This window comes from Talpa europaea, assembly GCF_964194135.1.
Source record: "Talpa europaea genome assembly, chromosome: 4".
NCBI lineage: Eukaryota > Metazoa > Chordata > Mammalia > Eulipotyphla > Talpidae > Talpa > Talpa europaea.
In genome coordinates this window covers 135274159-135298743 of record NC_140070.1, presented here as the reverse complement: position 1 = coordinate 135298743, position 24585 = coordinate 135274159, and the positions used below count along the sequence as shown (strand labels likewise).

Genomic DNA, 24585 nt, shown 5'->3' with positions numbered 1-24585 from the left:
CTGCACAGCTCGTATATTCAACACGTTTTGTTTTCTTTGTTTTTTAAGATTTATTAATTTATGCATACAAGAACTGAGATATAAGCCAGAGGTGTGGGGTTGAGGGGAGAGGAGATTCCCCAGAAAAATTGGGGAGCAGAACAGGCAGATCTACTGAAATACACTGCTGAAGGGAGCAGCGGATGAGACAGGAGAGGTCTGCTGCACCATGTGGGTCAGCTCCCTGGCTGGGGATCAAACTTGTGCTGCAGTGGCTGATGATAGGTTGATAGCACTGCCTTTATCTCTGCTCCACCAGGGAGGCCCTTTCTTCAACACATTTTTATGAACTAGTATTGTGCAGCCCGGGATCCTCAATACTCCACATGGAGGGCAATCTAATCCCTGCCTCTCATTCTCTTCCCAACTCAGTCACCATGTCTCACAGTTTGAATTTCCCAAACATTCCAGGAATCCTCTCTGTCCTCTCACATCTGCTTTCCAATGAGTCTTTGTTCAATTTTATATGTCACATGCTTCCTAGAGACTCCATCAATGTTTGCTGAGTGGGTGAGAGATGAGAGCGAGGCAGTTGCTTCCAATGTGAACAACTCTGTGGTGGAAATTAAGACTGCTGAGCTCTATGCTTTACCATGAAACAAACTACTAGATCTTGGTTTTAGGCTCTTCGAGATTTGTTTTTCTTCTCTGCAAAACAAAAGCACCGCCAGGTCACGAAACTGTTATATGTAGGTAATGAAAAATATTAGGAAACCATTACTACTCCCGTTAGTTTATTTTCTTCCTTTTAAAATTTTATTTTTTCCCAAAACCATCCCTTATTCTCCTTCAACCCTTATTTCTTTCGCACCCTACCCATCATCCTCAGAAGCCTTGGGGGCTGTGGTTTTTACAAGTGTTTTTACATTGTTGAATCAATCACTCATTACGTAAACATCCAGTATTTGCCTTTGTCAACCTGACTTGTTCTACAGTCCCTCAGACTCCTTCCTTTTTGCTGTAATTGACATTTTGTCTTTCCTTATGGATCTCACTGTGTGACTGTTAACACATCTTCCTGATCCAGTCCTCTGTCAGTGGCCATACTCTTTCCATGTCCGAGCTATTGTCAATAATGCTGCAATTAACATTTAAAGCATATAATTTTTTGAGCCACAGTTTCATGTTGTTTGGATAGATGTCCATGAGAAGACTGCTGGGTCATATGGTATTTCTATTTTTAGACAACTCTTTAAAAAAGATTTATTTATTTAATGCATATAAGAACTGGGTGTGTAAGTCAGAGGTGTGGGGGGTGAGAGAGTTCACCAGAGACAGAGTGGGGAGCAGAACAGGCAGATCTACTGAAATACACTGCTGAGGGGAGCAGCAGGCAAGACAGGAGAGGTCTGCTATGCCATGTGTGTAGCTCCCTGCCAGGAGGGGGATCGAAATCATTCTGCAGTGGCTGGAGATAGCTTGATAGCACTGTCTGTAACCCCTGCGCCACCAGGGTGGCCCATCGTTTTTAGATTTTTTTAAGGTAAATACAGATCACTTTCTGAAATGGCTGCACCAATTTATGTTTCCACTATCAGTATAATAAGGTCATCTGTCTCTGTATCCTCTCCAGCATTTGTTGCTAAGGATCTTTTTAATATTTGCCACATATTAATGTGAGATGACATCGTATTTGACCTGCCTGTTCCTTATGAAAAGCGGTGTTGACCATTTTTCCACATATCCATTGGCAGCCTGGGTATCTTCTATAGTGACTTGCCTATTAAGATCTTTTGTAGGAGTTGCTTGCTTTTTGTTGTTACATTAAGTTTTTTTGTGTATCTGGGATACTAACCCCTTGTCGGTTGTAACATATGAATATTTTCTCCCATTCAATGGAATGTCTTTTTAATCTATTTATACTTTGTTTCACTGGTACTCTCTTTATTACATTCATATTTTTAACTGCTCTCTTTGGTAATTATGATCAACTTCTTCAATTGTTCTCTTGTCTTAGTTTTCTGTGACTGGAGATATTTGACTTTCAAGATATTTCTTTGCTTATTGTCCCACCCCTAGTTGTAAAAACCTCAAAGGCAGGTACCATGCATCATCCAGGTTTGTACCCTGCACCCAAAATAATACCTAGCACTCAGTAGATAATGAATATATTTTTCATGATTAAAGTAATGAGTGGCAGCCATTTAGAACTGCAGATGTAATGACTAAGAAATAAGTCAATCATTACAGAAAAATTAAATCAATTTAAGTGTAGGTCAATATTCTTTCCCAAATATTGCTGTTAAATAACATCATATTATATATTATATTATATGAATCATGTTCCTGTAGAGTACACAGAAATATTCTAAAAGTTCTGTAACTGAATGACTACATTTAGATTTTTTATTTACAGTATATATTATTATGTTATTTCAAGACTATACTGACAGCTTATCAGGTAATGACATTTGGAATCTACACAGTATACAGAATATATCAAGTAATATCAATATAAATCATGGAATCCTTACTTTCCTAAATAAAAATCAAGTCTAGGGCCTCCCTGGTGGCGCAGTGGTTGAGCGCTGGGTTGCGAAGCTGCCCGCGACCTCTGCGGCGCCGGTTCGATCCCCGGCTGCTCCCCGGCCATCGGAGGAGGGTCCCACATGGCACGCAGACCTCTCCTGCCGCCCGCTGCTCCCCTCAGCAGTGTACTTCGGTCCTTCTGCCTGCTCTGCTCCCCACTCTGGCTCTGGTGAATTCTCTCACCCTCCCGCGCTTCTGACTGTGCCCAGTGCATGTATAAACAAAAACAAACAAACAAATAAATAAATAAAGCATGCCTCTAAAAAAAAAAAAAAAAAAACTTAATTTAAAAAAAAAAATCAAGTCTATATATCGATACTTATATAGGTAGACAGCTATTCATATAGAAAACTGAAAAGCAATACTTAATTGCTATTATTAATCTCACTATTATTTTATTATATGCATTTGATCTTCATTGACTTCACTTATTTTAGATTCATAAAGATTGGGCACTTATTCAGAAAGTTTGATCGGGGAAGATAAGTGTAAATCAACTGTTTCTCAAATGGTAGTTTTTGGCTTGAATTGGTCTTGCTTTCTTCATCAATCAAATCATTTACCATTGAACTCCAATGATAAAGTGTTATTGTGCAGGTCACTCTACCATTCAGAACACACTCAAGACCATTTTTTATTCTCATTTTGTATACCATTTTTGACATCTAGGCAATGTAGAGATTTCTTGAAGGTCTCTCATTGAATCATAAAAATTTAATTCTACAGAAGAAGGAAGATGAATGATCCCAACTTAATAGAAGTTGAATGCAGTTTCATGCCTTCTTGGTTCAGGATGCCTTTTTGAAACCTTTTCAAGGGGATCTCAGGGTAACTTTATACTTCTTAGAACTGCTATTTCCACATTGAGGATTTCTATTTGTTCATACTATGTGCTAATCTTGGCAGAGAAGTTGTATTGGGTAAGACCAGGTTAAGCAACGTATCGTACACACCTGCACCTACATGAAGGAAATTTTATAATTAATAGTTTACTGCTCATGTAAAGAAAATTCAGAGATAAGCAATATGTGGCTTCTATAGCATCTCCATGAAGCTATTAGAAAAGCAACCTCCATCAAACACATTCTTACCCCACCCGAGGAGAGGATTGTTCTCATAGTCCAGCATGGAACTCAGCTATCACACTCAGATTGCGGAGGCAGGATGGATGGTAAGATGGAGACAAGAAAACCTCCTCCAGCCTTTTTAAAGTGGTCTCTTAAGAAATGTCACAATATATTTTATTTACAACTTATTTTCCAGAACTTTGTCTCATAAAGAAAAACAAATTATCTAGAAGACATAATGTTTAGTTCAGTTAGTCATGCACCCAGTAACTATCAAGAATTCAAGAGAATAGATATTTAGGTAGAAATTATCTTTTTCATACTATAAAGTAGGAAATCTGATAATTTTTTTCATTCAGAGAAACATTAGTTTCTAATGTTATTCTGAGACTGAAAAATTACCTTTACTCAAGAAAGACAGCGTGTTGTCTGAAGTTATTAGGGAGATAGGATAGGATAAAAAAAGCAAAATAAATGTTTTCAGTTTATCTGAATTTTACAGAATTTTTTGCAATGTAGACTTACTGGGAAAATTATATGTATTGGTGTTTCTACTCTCCATAAGCATTTTAGATGTGGAATTGTAACACTATTTAGTAATAATTTAGCCATTTGAAATTATAGTCATCTTATTAAACATATGCCTAGATAGAAGTAGGGATATTTCTGGCATCCCACTTCATTCTGAAGTTAGAACTAAATATCTCAGTATTGAAAACCATACTTCACTGAGTTTGTTTTACTTTTCTTACAATTCTATATTGATTTATTAAAGCAACAAAGAAGAAATACATCATTTTGAAAATTAAGCAAGTTAGAATTTTACTAAATATTATACCTTATAAATTGCCAATGATTTTTAATGAAAAGTGATTTTGAAGACTTTTGAACATGAAATTGTATTACATTTTAATGCATTGGCCAAAAGAATGATTATTGAAAAATGAAATAATCTGAAAATTTTGCCAAGTTTTATTCTTCTCATGTGTGCATTTTACTTTCAGCCATATAAGTTAGAATGGTTTATTTTTCATTGCTTTAGTTCATCACATATGGATTATCATAAATAAATATGACTATTTAATATCCCCTTCTTTAATAAAGAGATAAAAATACTTTTACTTCACTTATAATTTATTTTTCATTTTAATAGGAAATGAGCTTATTCTAAGTTCATTCTTTTGAAATTATGGTCCTTTTTTCCCAGAAAACTCTTAAAAATTATATTCTCACTTATATAGTACTAAAAACTCATATCCATATGAAAATTTTCTTTGGATGGAAAGATTCTGTATCTTATATGGGCACTAAATATCTCTATGGCCTTTTTTATTGTCCTATTTTATTGGGACTGATGTTATTAAATTATTGCATAAAATATTCATAAGTCTTTTGTATTATGCTGTTTTATAAAATGCCTTTGTAAATTGGCCATGTCAGAGAACAATGGAAATATTACATTGGTATTCTTTTCACATATATACGCTTCTTTAAAAGTTATTGATAGTAAAATCAAGTAAAGATACTGATATTAAGTTAGGGTAGTGCTTTCCCTAAATGGATGTTGCAAATATTATTGTAACAGTTGCAACATTATCAGAATCGTTTTTTTTTTTTTTTTAAGATTTATTTATTTATTTATGCATACAAGAACTGAGGTACAGGCCAGAGGTGTGGGGAGTGAGAGGATTCACCAGAGACAAAGTGGGGAGCAGAACAGGTGGATCTACTGAAATAAACTGAGGGGAGCAGCAGGCGAGACAGGAGAGGTCTGCTGTGCCATGTGGGTCAGCTCCCTGGCCGGGGATGGAACTCGTGCTGCAGTGGCTTCAGAGAGCTTCATAGATGCATCTTAACCCCTTGAACCACCAGGGAGGCCCCAGAATCATTTTTGATTATAAAAAGCTACTGAAAAAATGAAATATATTATTTATGACCCTAGTTATTAGGCACAGTTTCATTAGAATTACTACAAATACATTTACTATCTTGATTTCAAAATCTCAATGTGGTAATAATTTTTTATCCATAATTCTATTCAGCACTTTTTCCTTAACAGAAAGTGATCAATATCTACCCAGGGAGGTAAACAAGCTCTAGCATTCATATGCATTGGCAAGGATTTTTATAGAACAGAGAATTAAGTCTAACTCCTGACACTAACCACTTCTCACATCAACTGGGAGCGCTACAATTTAAAGCAGTTCTGAGTTAGCATCATACTCCACAGGTTTAAGCACCGAGTCTACTAAGGCGGCCCTTCCACAGATGCCAGTCGCCAAGTATTGGGTCTCCAGGTTGCCCATGCTCCTGTTCAATTTGGCTACAAAGTCAAGGATTTCTACACACCCCCACCTTCCAGTTTGATAACTTACTAGAACAATTCACAACACTCAAACACTTCACTTATTATTACCAGGATCTTATAAAGGGTATGTCTGAGGAACTGCCAAATGAAAACAATACATATGCAAGGTATGGCAGAAGGGGCAAGGAGCTTCCAGAGCCCCCATGTGTTCACCAACACCTCGATGTGTGCACCAACCCAGAAGCATGTAGAACCCCATCATGTAAATGCTATTATGGAGGTAGGCACTGTGAATTTAATCATCGATAGTTGATGATTAACTGAACCTCCAGCCCCTCACCTTCCAGAAAATGGAAGTAAAACTAAAGCTCCACAACTCTAATCATCCCTCACTTTTCCTGGCAACCATCCCTGATCCTAAAGCTGTCCAGGGGCCACCAGCCACCAGCATCTTATTATCATACAAAATACCATCCTAAGGATGTGTAGCAGGAACCAGGGACAAAAAACAAATAGTTATCAATGATTATATCACAAAACATAAGTAATTTTTCTACTGAAACAGGTATGTACTGCTTGATGACTGGCAATATTCCTAAAAACCATCATTAGGTGATTTTGTTATGCAAGTTTCAGAGAGTGTAATTACACAAACCTAGATGATGCAGCCTACTTACTACACACCCAAGCTGTGTGGGATAGTCTTAAGTGGTCTCCCCGGCCCAAAACTATTGATAGTTTCACGTAACCAATAAAACTGAATGCTTTTGTTTGGTATTTGTAAGCTCACACAAAATTATTCAGCACTATGAGAACATAATCATTTCTGAATTTTGTGAAATTAAAGGTATTGCCTAGCCTCCTGAAAACAGGAAGTTCTCTTTGCATGCACATATCTACCCAAATTATGCTTTACAATCCAGAAAACAACAGTTAAAATAAGAATTAAAAGAATCAGTTATATTTATTCCTTCCAAGATTAAGGACCTTTTAAGTTTGATTTAAAAATTAACAATTGTCTTTAAGAAATATTTTCATTGCAGAGAAAGAATTTTGTAGGTAATAGTTCCACAACTGTTTAATAACAGTTGGTGAAGTAGCTTAATTTATGTAATTATTAATTATATTTTGACTACCTTCAATATGCATAGGAAATGTTTGGATTTATAGGAGATGTACAGAGATAAAGGATATATATCTCATATTGTTTTCTCCCAATTATATAAACATTTAAAAAATCTTTAAAGGTATTCAGATTCATCACAGTTTTCATCTCTTCCATAAAGATTTTTATATAATGTTTGTGAAAATAAGTTACAATTTTTAACAATATTTTTAATTGCAATATTTTATTATTTTTTTAAAGATTTATTTACTTATGCATACAAGTGCTGGGGTACAGGCCAGAGGTGTGGGGGGTGAGAGGATTCACCAGGGACACAGTGGGGAACGAGCAGGCAAACTGACTGAAATACACTGCTGAGGGGAGCAGCGGGTGAGTCAGGAGAGGTCTGCTGCGCCATGTTGAGTTGCTTCCCTGGCCGGGGATCGAACTCATGCTGCAGAGGCTGTGGATTGCTTCATAGTGCGGTGCTTTTAACCCCTGTGCCACCAGGGAGGCCCATTATTGCAATATTTTATATTTCAAATGCATCACCAGAGCATAGGTGCTTTCCCCCCTATTTCCCTACCTTTAAGTACAACTTAAAAATCCTAGACGTTATAGATCAATCATACAAGAAAACTCAGATGAAAAGAAGAAAGCAGAGCCCCTAGGTCCCTCATGGACTGAAGAAAAACACAGTGATCTCCCAGGTCATCTTTTTTTGTCTCCTTTCTCCCAGACTGGGAGATAAGGAAACTGGCAATCGGGAAACACTAGTGGGCACATACAATAAAAGCCACCACAAAAGCCTGAGCTCACCAATCAAAAGACCCAGAAAGAGGCAGCCTAGCAGGACAGAAAACATTTAGACAATATTAATCTGTGCTAAATACCACAGAAGAGAAATACAGCCCCACCCCAGCACACAATAGCCAAGGTCAAATAGAGAGCCAAGACAGAAAGAGAGCTGCAAAATATGGGAGTAAAACTGATACAACTGAAAGGAGATATAAACAAAGTCCATAATTCTAGTTGATTCTAGTTGGACATTTCAAGATTCCTCCTTTGACAATTGGTATAATGACTAGACAGAAAATTAACAAGAATGTAGGACTGAACAACATTATCAGTTTCTGGGCAATACTTATAAAACACCCTATCCAACAATAGGAAAATATACAGAATCAAGAAATAGTCCCAAAACAAGCATGAAGAGTTGAAATGACACCAAAAGCACACTATAGAGAGAAAATTGAAAACTGAACTTCATTAAAATTAAAAACTTGTACTCTGCAAAAGACTCCGTTAAAAGGATTAATAAACGTGATAGACTAGATGAAAATGTTTGCAAACTACATATCTCATAAAGGACTCATATCTATCATTTATACATAACTTTCAAAAATTCAATGGTAAAATGCCAACATTTCAATTTGAATATAAAAAAAAAACAAAGAAATATTTCACCAAAGAAAAGCAAATAACCTAATGAAAATACGTTCCACCCCACTAGTCATTAAAGAAATGCAAATTAAGATCACAACAAACTGTTAAAATAGCTAAACTAAAAATAATGACAATACCAAATGCTGGCAAGGATGCAAAGAAACTGGATTTCTCATATGCTTCTGGTGAAAATGCAAAATAATACATCCACATTGGAAAGCAATCTAGCAGTTTCTTTAAAAATCAAACACATACTTATGACATACCCAGAAATCCCACTCTTGGATATTTAGTAAATATATCCACACAAAAACATGTACTTCGTTGTTTATAACAGCTTTATTTGTGAAAACCAAAGCTGGAAATAACCAAAATGTCCTATAATAGGTAATAGTTAAGCGATGCTATATTCCAAATTGTGGAATATTACTAAGCAAAAAGGAATGCATTGATTCACACAAAAGCTAGGAGAGATTTCAAGGGCACTGTGAGTGAAAAAACAATATTATCTCTAAAGTTCATTTACTTTATAATTCAATTTGTATAACCCTCTAGAGATAATCAAATTATGGACATGGAAAACAGATGTATAAGTGGTGCCAAAGGTTATTGACAGTGGGGACAAGGAGCTGGGTGTGTCTCTGAAGGAGTGAGTAGCACAGGGAAGTAATGGGGTGACAGAACAGTTTTCTTTCTTGCTCACCATAGTGGTTAAAAATGACTATATACACATTTTGTGTCAGTGTCAATTTTCTGGTTTTGATGTTTTCCTATAGTTACTAAGATGTAACCACTGGGGAAAATTGGGTGAAGGCTGAGCAAGGTCATTCTGTACCATTTTTATAAATGTTTAAAGGGAAGAAACAGCCATACCCTGTAATATATTCTTTAAAAAAAAATACATCCTCTAAATTTTTCAAGGTTTTCATGCCAAATTTCAAAATTAACAGCTTTTCTCCTAATTGTTGACTAAACCAAATTATAGATGCAGAAGATTACTGTTTATTTATTGCTTCCTTTAATTAATAACAGTAAATAATGCTAGAAGTTTTACATATGCCATATCATAAATAACTAATTTACAATTGCTAATGGGTATCAAAGGATCAAGGACACCAACATCATCATTTAATCAAAAAATCTCCTTTAACACATTAGCTGCAACCTCATTATTAACCTCAAAATCAGGCACTTTTACTAGAGCTGCCAACAAGGAAACAAAATGTGACTAATTTTCTACTTCTCTCTATTGAAATAGGAATTAATGAATATAAATATGTCCCAATTTGATATCTTAACAGCTTCCATATTACATACTTGGAAAACTATGCCTGAATAATTGGGCCATTGATTATTTCTGGAACATAAATGAAGCCCTCCAATTTAATCTTATTTAGACATGAAAATTACAATAAACAAAGGTTTCCAGATTACCTTTAGGTTTTTATTTCAAATTATCTCCTTGCATAAATCTTTATTTGAAAAGATTTATTCGTTAATATGTGTAGTGATGAATATTAACTAGACTTACTGCAGTGATCATTTCACAATATATACAAATGTGAATCATTATGTTGTACACCTGAAACTAATATAAGGTTATGTGCCAATTATACCACAATTTTCAAAAATAAAGAAAAAAAGACTCATTTGTTAAACTGCTAGACCCCCATTCTTCAATTCCTAATAATAGCATATCCAAATATGTCTCACATTCTGCTTTCATAATTCACTGGCAAAGTGAAAATGCGTATAGGAATATTTTAAAGGAGCCTATTGGAATTCTTAACAGTATTCTGTTTTTTTTAAGTAAATGTGGGTAAGTCTTAGAAAATATCTTTTGAAAAGTACAAATGCAGATTTACAATGCCTTATCTGCAATTCTGAAATCTTTTGAAAAGTAAAAGATTTTATGTAATTCAACTGGTTGCAAGACCGCTCCTAAACAGAGTAATACCCCTTCCTTTACAGCAGAAAGGTGAATGTGTGTGTTCTGAGAGCAGCTTGTAATATTTGATATACTTGGTGTCTTTCCTTTCCAATTTAAAAATTCCCATCTCATGAGATGTCTGGCCCCAAGGTTTGGGATGGGGGATTATGAACCTTTCCTAGAAAAGTATGGGATAGATATTTAGATAGCACTGAAAATAAGAAATTCTATGTCTGGAAAATGACCCATGAGCACAGATATTTCATGACATGAAATTTGAGAGGAGAGTCAGATAAGCACCAAACTGAACTCCATTTTCTTTCTTTCTTTTTTGTTTTTTGTTTTTTTGTTTTTTTGGTTTTTTTTGGTGGGACCCTCACCGGCGGCCAGGGAATGAACCAGCACTGCAGAGGCTGTGGGCAGCCTTGCAGCCCAGCGCGCAACCACTGCGCCACCAGGGGAGGTCCTGAACTCCATTTTCTTAATAAAGAAATTGGGAGGTTGAGCAACTTACCCACATTTATCCAGCTCTAGAACACAGGCAGTCTGGCTTTGGAAATCATGGTTTTAAGCCACAAAGACTCTGTTTCTGAAGGCTTATCCTGAAAATCTTCACAGTCACAGCAGAGTAAGGCTGAATCCCAGAGCTGAAGGCAGGAGGATTTTGTAAAAATTCATACTCTTATGGTAAAATTCTAGGCACCAAGACACAGAGTAAAGCTCCCTGATTATGAAATTTCGGGATTCTTTAAAGTAGAGGAATGAACAGCACCAAGGATTACAATTAAGGAAGTGCTCTCAAGCACTCCTCTACTATGGAATTCACCTCTGAAAATCTGGACTTGGACTCTAAAGTCCACCAATCGAGTGCTTTTTAAATAAGTGTTTAGGGTTCCAAGACCCAATTGCAGTGTGTGTGTGTGTGTGTGTGCGCACACTCCCAGCCTTCCCCACATCAACAAAAAACTCAGATGCCAACTCAATTTTGACACCATCTACCAAGAGAGAGCATAAGATTCCAACAGATAAGGGTTCAGTCTCCCAAGACAGCCCTTCACTACAGTTGTCCATCATAAGTCCAGGCTGAATGCTGTGCTTCTGACCAATTGGCTACAGATTGGAGATTCCCAAGACCCTGTCCTTAGACTTTAACTGCCAGTTGCAAGTCCAGGTTTTTACCTGTTCTTCTGACAACCTGGTTATATAAATCAGTTAGCCAGGACTCCCTCCATAGGTTCTATTATTATTTTTTTTAAAGATTTATTTATTTATTTATACAAGCACTGGGTACAGTCAGAAGCGTGGTGGGTGAGAGAATTCACCAGAGCCGCAGCAGGGAGCAGAGCAGGCAGAAGGACCGAAGTACACTGCTGAGGGGAGCAGTGGGCGGCAGGAGGGGTCTGAGCGCCATGTGGGACCCTCCTCTGGGGGCCTGGGAGCAGTCGGGGATTGAACTGGCACTGCAGAGGCTACGGGCAGCTTTGCAATCCAGTGCTCAACGGTTGCGCCACCAGGGAGGCCCTGTAGGTTCTATTATTATTTAATTACCCGTATATCACGGAAACATTCTCAACCCAAGTACACTTCTTCACCCTTTTAATCATTGTATAGGATTCCTTCTCTGCTGTATCATATTTTTTATCCCTTTTTATGGACATTAGGGTATTTCTTATATTTTTCTGGAAATGATACTTCCCAATAAAAAATTACATCTTAATAAAGAGTTCCCCATTACTTTCCAAAATGGTGGACAAATGAAGACTCCCACTAATCAAATTATCTACAAATAATGGTATGTTGACTCATGCAGTATTTTTCTATGATTTTGTGGCATGTGTAAACTTTCTGAAGAAAAATAAGATTACTGGAAACAAATTTTGTTTATGTCCTTCCTAAATTTAATTACAACACTTACTTGTCATAACTGTTCTCTGCATAATTTAAAAAAATGATGTTAGGTTTTCTTTGTTTAAAAAAATTTCTAGTTCAAGCGTTTTAATCAGGATTAATGTTAAATTTTATTTAATATTTAGCATTTATCAAGTTATTTCTGCTAAGCACTTCTCTGAGAAGAGTAAATTCTTTGCTGTGTAAGTGTACAGTAGAATGTTTTTTAATTATTGTTTTAGAAGTCATATCTGGAGAATTGTGCTCCATATAAATACATGAATTTTTAAAACCAGCATCTAAATGATGGATTAATTGTGCTGGAAGAGGATTCCTTAAAGATTTATAAATGTTTCTTATCCTTCAAATTACACAAGATTATTTACTTGACCAGTTCGGGAAATTACCATCTTTTAATAACATTACCTTTAAGATCATTTGTAAAGAAGCACTTTTCAGATACTTATGAAGCTGTATTTAAAAGGCTGAAGAATTCTTAGGTGGTTTTTCAATCACTGCACGCTTTTTGCTCTTATTAGGGGCACAGCGATCGCTGGCATCGTGTTTGGAATCGTATTCATCATGGGGGTCATTGCCGGAATCGCCATATGCATCTGCATGTGCATGAAAAACAACCGCGGGACCCGGGTAGGCGTCATCAGGGCCACCCATATCAACGCCATCTCCTCCTATCCTGGTAAGCAACACAGCTTACTCCTGCTAAAGGAGGAGTCAATTTTGTTAGTGTATCTCACTCATTGTAGGGAGGAATCATTGAAGACCCTTGCTGGAATAATCTTCAAGTGCATGAGGTATTTGTACATCAGTGTTGACGGAGGCTCTAGATTTGAATGGAGATTACTCAGAAGATCCAAGTAATAAAATCCATCTCATATTTTAAGATGATCCTGTTGTCCATGGTTGTCTCACTGATTTCAGTTGTCAATCAGCCAGAGTTAAGAACAATAGACAAATCACACCCTTAGTGTCTATCTGCCAGTGAGGTCTGACAAATTATTACAGAGAACGTAAAAGTTACATGTCTGAAGAACCTGGTGACTGATTTGATAGGTATGTATGTCTCCTAAAAAGTATTGAATACATTTTTATGTGTCCTCTATATGTAAAGAAATTTGTGATGACATAATATTGGAATTCTCAACAGGTAGTAAAGGTAATGTATTAAGTTGTCAAGTATTTGTTGAGAAACTGCTGGAAATTCTACATACAGACTGAACACATGTGACCCCATAAACAAAACACTGCATATTGCTTTAGATGATTTCAACAGTGTCTTCTCTTTCCTGACTTTCAGATTTATTTGATCCCACTGCCCATTGGCCATCTCCACTTGACTTTCTAATAGATATCTCAAATTTAACATGTCTAAATCTGTAATTCTGATCAGCTCCCCAAATCTTCCTCCACTCATAGCTTTTACTTAAAGGATCAGGAAACAACAGAGTAGTATTGAATGCATTTCAAAATCTTTCATCTATGACAATATAAAATGTTCCATTCCAGTTGATGGCATCTCTAACTTTGCAGTGGCTCAGACCAGCCAAAAACCTTGGAGTCATCATCGTTGTCTCTTCACTTTGCATAAAGCCTATGTGCAATCTACCTGGAAATTTTCTCAATTCCTGGTGGAATCCATCAACAGCTCTCACCTTCATTCCTGTGATCGTGTTTTAGCTGTTCTTCCTGCATACATCCCCCGGCTCCCTGTAGTCTACTCTCAACGCAGTAACCAGAATGAACTTCTAAAATAGATCCTGCCTTATATCTTCCTCTGCCCAAAATAGTCCAGCGGGTCTCCATTCCCCCCAGATGAATGAAAATCAGTGCTTCCTTATATTTTTCAAAGTAAAAAACAAATTCTTTTGAATTGGCACCTCCTTTTATTTCTCTGACTTCCTGTCTTTCTACTCTCCCCCTCACCACTCTGGCTCCAGTGACATTTTTTCCCTTGCTGTTTTGTGAGCACGTTCCCATCTTAATCCAAGTCTTTGATCAAAGGTCCTGACATATAGGTCCATCCTGAAAAACTGTGTACAATTTTTGTGTACAATTTAAAACTGTACACAACACCTCAGTCCACCTTACCCATTTTTTTTTTATTCCAGAGTGCTCTTAATCTTGTAAGATACCACATAGTTTACCTGAGCATTAGCTTGTTGTTTACTGTCTAGCCAGTCTTCCCAGAACATTATCACCACATGGCAGAGAAGGCTGTCTAGAATGCTCCTTCCTCAATCCCAAGGACATAAGAGCAGTACTAGCCCATGGTGGGCACTCATGGGCGTGCTGAATGAACAAAGAAAAAAATACATGATAAGATCTGATTGAGCTCTACACCAATTTCTAGAGAATTTACCTTTTTTCCATCTGGAGCATGTAGCTTTTACTCTCTACACAAGCAATTCTCAATTTCTAATCTTCTCAACCTCCTGAGGATATTGTTGAGTTCATGTAACAATATTAAGACTAGGGCTTAAGAGGAAAGAAGAGGGAAATTTAGTTTTATTCTTCACTTTTCCCCATTTTACCTGGCCAATACAACCCAAAAGAACAGACGGGAGCTCGAGGGAGTCTATATATAGCTCACCAGGTATATTTGTATTCCATCAAAATTAAAGTTTAGTTGATTTTTAAATTTTTTCCATAAAATATTTTATATTTTATTTTTCCTTTCTGCAGGTGCATACCTTAAAGAAAATCATAATAGAAGATACAAAATATCACTCATTTAAGTGAAGTCTTGGCTTTCGGGGGTTTGAGGTTTCTATTTAAATGCATGGAAACATGGTTTTAAAATTTCATAGTGGTATCATTCATACTGGCAGGTCACAGTGTTATGTTGTATTTTCAGTAAATGCATTGTTCTGAATAATACAAGAAACATAATGGGCCTTATGGTAGAAGTATTTTTGCTGCAAAAAGACTAAGTCTTTACAAACATAATGTGCTTGATTACTTCTCATTTCCTTCTCAAAGTCACTAATTAAGCTTTTACTTAAAGGATCAGGAAACAACAGAGTAGTATTGAATGTGTTTCAAAATCTTTCATCTGTGGCAATATAAAATGTTCCTACCCACATCAATTAACCCTGTGATAATTGAGCTAACATCTCAACTTATTGTATAGAACTACAGTCTGGAGGCCACATGAAAAAAGAGGAAATAATTTAGCCAAGGTTATCTGATCCCTGGGAGAAAGCCCGGAGTGGAGAACCCCACAGTGAATATTACTCTGTACTAGGGAGCAAATTACACTGGAAAGTTAATCTGTACCCCTGACCTTTTGTTGGCCAGTGACCCACTAAACAGACTGTTAGTCCAGCCATATTGGGAAGAATGAGTGGTATCCTGTTTAACTACAGTTATTTTTAAAACCACCATTGTAAAATAAGTATTACTTATCAAATCTTACATTTCTTACTACGTTCCGGAACTCCCATGTAAACAACACGATCATGGTGAGCAGATTTAAAAAAACAGATTTGAATAGTGTACACTAAAGGAAAATTACACTGAAAAACCATAACTAAAGGCTTGGCAAGTCTCTAAAAATCAAATGCCAGCAAAAAAGAAAGCAAATGATTTCATGTTATCAAGAAAATTGAGATTTGAGCTACATTAATTGGGTCCCCTGATGATATACAGACAGAGAGGTAAAGATAAAAGGAGGGGGATTCTTGTAAACAGAAGAATGTCAAAGTGTAAATGTGAAAGGGAGGTGTGGGGCTGGAAATAATTGTTTTAAACCATCGTAAGGAATGTATAGGACAAGAATGATCAACTGATGTTAATTAAATCTAGGGACAAAGATGGCTTAGGAGTAGGATATTTGCATGCCATTAGGATGTCTACACATAGAGTGCTTTTTTTTTTTTTTAAGATTTTTTTTTTTATTTATACAAGAACCGGGGACAGGCCAGATGCATGGGAGGGTGAGAGGATTCACCAGAGACAGAGCAGGGAGCAGAACAGGCAGAAGGACCAAAGTACACTGCTGAGGGGAGTTGCGGGCAAGACAGGAGAGGTCTGCCGCGCCATGTGGGATTCTCACCGGCCAGCCGGGATCAAACCCGCACTGCAGAGGCTGCAGACAGCTTCACAGTGCTGTGCTCAACCACCTGCACCACTGGGGAGGCCCAATTGCTTGTTAGTTTTAATAGGAAAAAGTGTAATTGCACAGGAGAAACCAGGTGATATGTTAATATCACCAAAGGGCAGATGGACAGCTTGCACCTTTGGGTATTACCCTTAGGGTAAGACAACTTGGTCTGTGTGATATTCTGCCTGGAAATTCACAGCCTGAATCTTAGCATTAAAAATATCCGAAAAACCCAACCAGAGAAACATCTTCTAAAAAAACTGGCTTTCAGTCTTTAAAATCTCTTGGAAATACTAAAGAAATCAAGTCTCCATTTGTATCAAGGTATTTGTTAATATAGGCACTGAGCATGAGAAAATAATTGTGTATTCACCAGAGGTTGAGGTTTGGTGATATGAGGGTGGTCTCTTCTGAGAGTGCCATTTTTTTTAGTGAAATAAGCAGCAAGTCTCATGCTGAGAGTGGATTGAAGAGGTGTTTGTAGTTAAGGAGAAAGAAGAAAGTTTGAAGCAGTAATCTCCAAGAATGGGGGGTGATGAGATACCTAATGAAATGTGCCATTCCCATGCAAAGCCAAGGACATCCACCCTCAAGTGTGAGATCAATCAACATGATTGTGCATTTTTATCTAGCCACTTTGAGCTCCTAGATACAGATCTAGGGTAGCCAAAGTGTTGGGTTTAATCAGGATTGGCATTTTGTCAGGCATTGGAGTAGAAAAAGATAAGAAAGTTGATGACAGATATGCAGAAGTAATTTTAGAGATGGACCATAAATCTAAGCTGAATAAAGACAGACAAGAAAGAGGAAGAGACATCAGACTAAATTAATTTTTTTAATGCCATCAGGAAATTCAGATGAGGTTCAAAATAGATTAGAATGGGTATTCTAGAAATACATAGTGTTTATAGCACAATAATGTTTCTGTTACTGGTCACACCAAAATTTTTTGAAGATAAACAGTCCAAAGGACTGAGAGTTACGGTTTCATGTGTTTAAAAATTATTGAAAAGACAATTTAAGTGGCACAAACTTTATTAAACACTTCGTGAAGCAAATAGTTGCATCACTGCCAAATGGGGTAAAGACAAAGGAAGCTTGTTTAGATTAAGAATAAAAAGCAAGGGGGGCCTCCCTGGTGGCATAGGGGTTAAAGACACAGGGCTATCTATCCGCAGCCACCGCAGCACAAGTTTGATTCCCAGCCAGGGAGCTGCCCACATGGTGCAGCAGACCTCTCCTGTCTAACCTGCTGCTCCCCTCAGCAGTGGATTTCAGTTGATCTGCCTGTTCTGTTCCCCACTCTCTCTGGTGAATCCTCTCACCCCCTGCACCTCTGTTCTACACCCCAGTTCTTGTATGTATAATCTTTTTTTAAAAAAGAATAAAAAGCAAGGAAGAGAGAGATAGGAAATACCTGACTAGAGCCACTTAGTCCACACTTTTGGCTAAGAAGGAAAAAACAAGGAAATAAGTGGCGTCCAGATTGGCCTTAGGAAACTGACTGACCAGATGTTTGGTGTGGAACCCCCAGCAGGAGCGGCTCCATCTTGGGACTCAAACTTTATTTTAATACATGGATGATGAAACCTCCAGAAAGAAAATAGAAGTCAAGCTGGAAAGCAATATTTTGAGTTTGGACACTCCATCTTCCAAGAATGAGAGTTTGCAGCAGTGAGGGCCACAGGTATCAACAAGGAGGAGCAGAAAGTAGAATCATCTCAGCATGTGCTGCAGAAGAGCTCATGTCTTTAAAGAGGAAAAATTTTTGTTTGAAGCATGGGTATGAGAATTTTGGCAGGTACCCAGTGCATCTTCTGGCCCACAGGGATGGAGAATGTTTTAAAATAATGTCGTATATTTTGATAACATCACACATTTTCCTCATATTCATTCTACTGATGTTGTCCTAAGTGGGTGAAAGCATTAAATTTCCTGAATGAATTTCATAGCATCTGTGTAATATTGTAGCTACCTTAAAATGACATTAAGGATAAACAGCTTATTTGTCCTACTTAAATCAGAAAATTAGATTACTGGTTATAAAAGAATTGCAAAGGCACCATATCTTCAGCTATTATGTCTTAAAATTAATTTGACCTTTATAAAAGAACATAAGCACTCCAACTTAATCAGGAATTCTAAAATCAATAACATGAAAAATTTACTTCCTAGTGAAACTATCATCTGCAAGAAAAAAGAAAAGATAGCACAGTCCACGTGTATACAGTTATTTCAAAATGCCACCCATTATCTAGTACTAGAAAAGATATTCCATATTTATTTCATGTTGGTCCTCAAATTATCACTCTACACATTATATCTCACTTTATCAGGATTCAAAGGCTATATGAATGAAAGAATACTGTCTCAAAGCTTAAATTTTCATGTTCAGCATCCAGCTGTATATAACCATAGGGATTCTCCCTGAAATGTCCCCAAGTTTTTATGCAGATGGCAAAATATAAATGCTTTGTTGCCGAAGCATAAACACACACCAAGGCTTCATGACAGAGAATAATGTCACGTCAATCTGTACAATCAGTCAGTGTGTGTCTGCTTGTAAGAGACAGGGAAAGATTGGCATCAGAACAGCCTAAAACCACATGCTTGTAGAAACAGTTCAGTGGGGATTCAGCTGTCAACTTCCATTTTGCATGGAGGTGCAGTGTCTTATGTCTTGGCTTGGATGACGTTTATTATTGTCTCCATCCTCCTAGATAAAATGAAGCAAGTAGTAGTAAAAGGAGTAGGTGGAATACAGAGGAAATGGATTAGACTCCCTAGAGGTTATTCCATTTTGTTGTAGAAAAGAAAGCTTGGCATGGTCAGCCTCTGAGGGGCCAAGGAGAAGCTGTGTGCATGATTGCAATGTTGCTTGTTATTTCTGCCATCCTCATGTTAAAAGCTGGGCTTTCTGTTTGTGTTCTTCTGACACAGTATTACAATTTAGGCAGCATTTCCACTAAGAAGTTTGGTAATTTCCAACTAGAATCATGCTTGGGATGATGGTTCTACTGCTAAAGTGTCAGAGAGTTTCCCAAGGGGCTGCTCAGATGCTGTGCAATGATTTGGTTCTTGAAGACCTGGGGGACTCAGCAGTACCCTCTTCCAAACCTAAAATGAGACTGGGGTCACTGCAAAGTAGATCCATGCCTAGTCACAAGAAAGTATATTAAATGTGATTTTGAGTCACACCAACCTATGTTAGGATACATTTTCAAATACAATTTAGAAAGTCAAATCTGTCATCCTCATTCCCAAATCTGTGTGTCCTCCTTTTCTCTGTCTTACTCCTGTGATGACTCCATGACTCCCCCAGCTCTGGGAGCATGTACTGGATGCCCAATATCTCAACACCTCCTTCTACTCTCCACCCCTTTCTCTATGTACCTGACGTCACCTAAGCACTTGGTAGGGAAACGCTTTTATGATTTTTGCTCCCACTGTCACAAGCCCCCCCACAATCACATATACTGTTAACTTCATCTCCCTTTTTCTTCCACACACTCGATCAGCATAGCCAAATCATCTTCCCAAAGCATATTCAGCAGCATTCACATCATGGATCACTCATCTCTGTGATAATCAGAACCACCCTGTTTGCGATACAACCAGATTCCTCAAGGTCTTTTCCCATTTCTATCCTCCATCACTCTTCTGCTTCTGCACTTTACTCAAACTTGAATTACCCCTAAATCCCTTCTGTTTGCCCCTTCAGCCTCACGTTTCCAAAACTCTTTTCCTCTGCCATCAAGTCTAAGTCTCTTCACCAGTGGCACAGTTTACACACTCACTCTTTCTCACGTGCCATCTGATGATGAAAACAAGATATTTGCAGGCAAAAATTTGTCTCCTCTCAAGGTGCCAGTGACTAAGACAGTTGACACACGAACATTTGCTTAATGCCTTATGTCATCTTCCTTTCTTTTCCAGTAGCACCGCCCCCCTACAGCTATGACCAGGAGATGGAATACTGCGCAGATTTACCTCCTCCCTACTCCCCAGCCCCACAGGCTTCCGCCCAGCGTTCACCACCTCCTCCTTATCCTGGAAATTCAAGGAAATAATCCTTCTTCCAGAGCAGTGTGTGTACAAACCAGAGATCTTGCCCAGAATAAAATTCCTCTATTCAGAAGCGGATAGCAAAGGATTGCTCTAAGGAATACTTGTTTCGAACTCAAGTGCAACATCCAGGCTAAGAGATATGGGGTTTCAACTCTATGCAGAGCTAACACCCTCTGGTTTGACAGGATCACATTCAAAGAGATCTACTGATCAACATAAGCACAGCCAAGGAAGAGTAATGAGCTAGACACAGCTTCTTAAAATCATATTGCCTAATAAACATATGAAGGAAAGTGCAATATTGATCCTGGGAAAGAATATTTATGTACAGGAGAATAGTGTGGACTACATAAAGAAACAGCTATATTCTGTGTAGCTTTAAAATTCAGAACTGGAACTGTTCTTTCATTCATCAGTAAATACAGATAAATGCCTGAGAACCCATTTCTGTGCCTTATGCTGTTTTGAAGCTCTGGTTCATGGTTATAGGAAGGGATCTTGTTTTCCAATCATTGATCTTTCATATTGACATTGCTTTGTCAAACTCCCTGTTACCAAGATGGCTAGCAGAACCTGGCTGAATATCTGGTGGGAGACACGTTCTAGAAGGAGCAGCTAAATCAAATGTAGATGGGCTCTAGACGTTCTGCTCATGTTTTAGGTAGATGCAAGGTAAATTTCTATTCCTCCCAGAAGGAAAACAACAGGAGGAGGTGAGTCTTATCTATTTAATTTGAGAGGTGAGCCAGGATCAATGATTCTCAACAGCTACTTGAAGCCATGAACTCTTCAATGCTACTTGCTGTTACCTAAACTTATTTGCCTTTATTATGACAAAGTTTAACTCAAATGTCGGGAAAAGTTGTAGCAAGTTCCCTAGGCAAAAAAAAAAAAAAATACTCAAACACTTCACCTTACATTAAAAAATGAGAAACCAAATATTCCCAGGGCACATTACATCAGGGAGCAAAATCTCAGAACTTGACCATGAAGATACAAAAAGAGGGCAAAGCAAATTTCAGATTCCCTTCCATGCAATTCCCATTCCCATGTTCCTTAGACAAAGTTCTGTTTCTCTTTTGTAATATTTTTGATAATCTAGTCCCTTGAAAAAGCTGTACAGTTCATGGGAAGTTTAAGATAGTGAAATCAAACATTTGCCTTAGCCAAAACCCAAATTTCATGAAGTGCCTGCCTTTAGGTGGAAAAGTTTTTAATAAAAATTCTAATATGCCATATTTTGCTATAAGCAACCAGAACATCTGTATTTTTATGTGCATTCTTTCATGCATTTAAGATTGTATAATGAGCAAATGTTGGGAATCAATGATCAAATATTTTGGCACTTGGCAATTAAAACTCATCAGTAGCATAATTTGATGAAATACCACAATAATGCTTAAAATTTTGCTGGATAAAAACAATCAGATGTCCCAAGTTATAAATTATATTCCCTATACTCGCAGTTAAGAAACTAAGCACTCAATAAAGTAGCATATTTTATTTTCAAAAATAGTGATCCAAATGAAATATGATCTAACGCTACCAGTGAGCTTGAAAAACTAAATTTGTTTTGAATGATTTGCTTGATTTGGGGGCACCAGTGATTTTCTTATGAAAATACAAAGCGCTCATGAGTTCCAACCTATTCTAGTAACTGACTTTAGCACCATTTTAAGAGTACACATGCTTTAATTTATCTCTCTTCTGCAAGTGTAATCAGACCCAATTACATTGCAGCTCTGTGACCCAAAGTGCTAGGTTCTCCAGCTTCCAGAATGTTGGTTGCAAATGCATCATAAATTCTGTATGAAAAAAATAGAGGAACTTTGAAAGAAAAAATGGAAAGGGTGGAAATTGAATTCTCATCATCTTCATGTCAATAAACATTTACTGTATACTTTCTATGTTCTGCAAACACTACCCGCATCAGAGCCATTTCAGTCCACGCCATCTCTCTGAGTTACTTTATGATCTCCCTTAAGGCGTATCACAAACCCATAGGCCTACAGTAGAAGGGTCTTTTTCCATTTGTATTTAGTGTCACAATAGCATAAATGTGCACATTATCAGTATAGATTTTTGGAGTTCACTGATTATTTTCATAAATGATACATCTTCAGGGGAAATGGTATATGGTGTGGAAGCTTTGAATTATGGTTATTTAAAAACTAATGTATTTGCTGCAGCCAAAGTGTTTACAATAAGCAATAAAATGGAAGAACCCATATAAGGAGAGTTGTATTTTAATTGTCTTGTGTCCCTTTTGTTTCACCCTCCACTGCAGCTGGGTTAGTCTTGTTCTTCTGTGAAAGAAACACAGGACTGGAGCCAGATACATTTGACTTTGAAAGCTATTTCCTGCCACGAGGCAGGTCACTTCATCTCTCTAAAATTCAGCTCTCTCCTCTGGGAAATGTAAATAATATCATTGGCTTTCTCAGACTTTGTGAATATTCAATAAATGCACGTGCCAAATTCTAAGTATATTGTCTGACACATAGAAAATAGTCTATAAATATTAGTCAAAATTGATTAACACAGAATGCCAGAAAGATAATGTCCACTAAACTGCAATGTATAACATGTTAGCCATGAGCTACATACATATTCAATCTAAATTCAAATTAAACTAAATGAAAATTCAGTTCTTCAGTTTCACTAATCTTTAAAAATTGAAATAACATTGTCTTGACATTATGAGTTTCTGATGTGCATCACTGAAAATCAACACATGGATAGGTTCTGTTAAACTTCCAATTCAATCCTTTTCCTTACCTATTTCAATTTACCCTACCGCCTGGCCCCTTCCCTTGTGTTAGCCACCAAATGATCCTAAAGTTCAAAAGTTCATTTTTTTTGTTTTATTTACATCATCGATTTGTTTGTTTTCTCTACTACATATGCGTGAAATCATATGGTGTTTGACTTTCTCTGCCTGGTATATTTCAAAAAGCATAATTCCCTCTAGAGGGATTTCCCTAGATGTTGTTGCAACTGTTGGGGTTTGATATTTTTTGTAACTGTATAGCATTCCATTGTGGAGATATACCCTATTTTTTTTATCCACTTGTCTGTTAGTGGAAATAATAATCTTGTTTCCGACTCTAGGTTATTGTAAAATAGGGTAGATAGAGTCTTATTCCCACACCAGTCGAAAGCAGCACTCAACTGTCCTTTTTTAACCAAATCTATCTTGCCAGCTTTTGGCAGTAGGTGAGGGAGGGTCCTGCAAAGTCCTGCACCTATTGGACTGTATATCAAACCCATCACATAGTAGAGTTCTCTGTGCTATTTCTTTATTTCTAAATGAAAATTACCTAACACCAGAATCCCAAAGCCATGCAGTCACCTTACGTATCCCTGCAGAGGTTTCGAAAGACTGCCAGATCCCCAATCTGGATCTGGTTGAAATGTGCAATTTTAATTTTCTGATTGTAGGCCTGCAGGACAAAAGAGACGCAAGTCCGATGTAAGTGTTCTTCTGGGACAACTCCACTGTATGATATGATTCAGTTCAATCCACGTCAGGACTTCTAGCAAAGGAAAGTGACATAGTTGGCATGAAGAAGACCTTTGGGAGATTCTGATTTCCATCCTTCTTCAGTTCTAATTCTGCCTTTTATACCCACTAGTACAGAGGAAAAAAACCAGACTTCAGAGGATGACTTCGGTTTTCTCTCTCATCTGTGTCATCTTCTACCTTGGTTCTGAGCCAAAAAACCAAGTTTCCAGAACTTGATTTTATTAAAAATATGTGAATAACACCACTCTTGCCAGGTTGTTGCAATGGTTATAAATAATATATGTAGACTATCTGCTATAAACGTCCTGTCTAGGGTGATGAGTCAGACAGACACAAATGTACATACTAGTCTCTCTCCAAACTTGTGCTCCTCTTCCAACCCTTACTATTTCCATAAGCAGTTGACCATTACTGTATAACAAATTAGTGTCTTAAAACAACATTTATTATCTCAGTTTCTAGAGTCCAGAATCTGGGGGTAACTTGGCTGGGTGCCCTGGCTCAGGGACTCCCACATAGTAGTCACCTCGATGTGCAATTGAGGAAGCTCTGTCCCCATG

The 24585-nt window shown here is 37.4% G+C and overlaps 2 protein-coding genes across 3 annotated transcripts in view; both read left to right on the top strand.

Annotated features, from left to right (window-relative positions):
* LOC311169218 (cysteine and tyrosine-rich protein 1) overlaps window positions 1-24585 on the top strand; it is a gene marked incomplete at both ends in the record, with an annotated part of 124136 nt that overhangs the window by 57295 nt on the left and 42256 nt on the right. The window lies entirely within an intron of this gene.
* On the top strand, window positions 3695-20501 carry CYYR1 (cysteine and tyrosine rich 1; the record flags this gene model as incomplete). The annotated part of the gene is made up of 4 exons (XM_084232109.1): window positions 3695-3739; window positions 6055-6110; window positions 12851-13008; window positions 20368-20501. The coding sequence occupies 4 exons, from the start codon at window positions 3695-3697 to the stop codon at window positions 20499-20501; spliced, it is 393 nt and encodes a 130-aa protein (XP_084088235.1).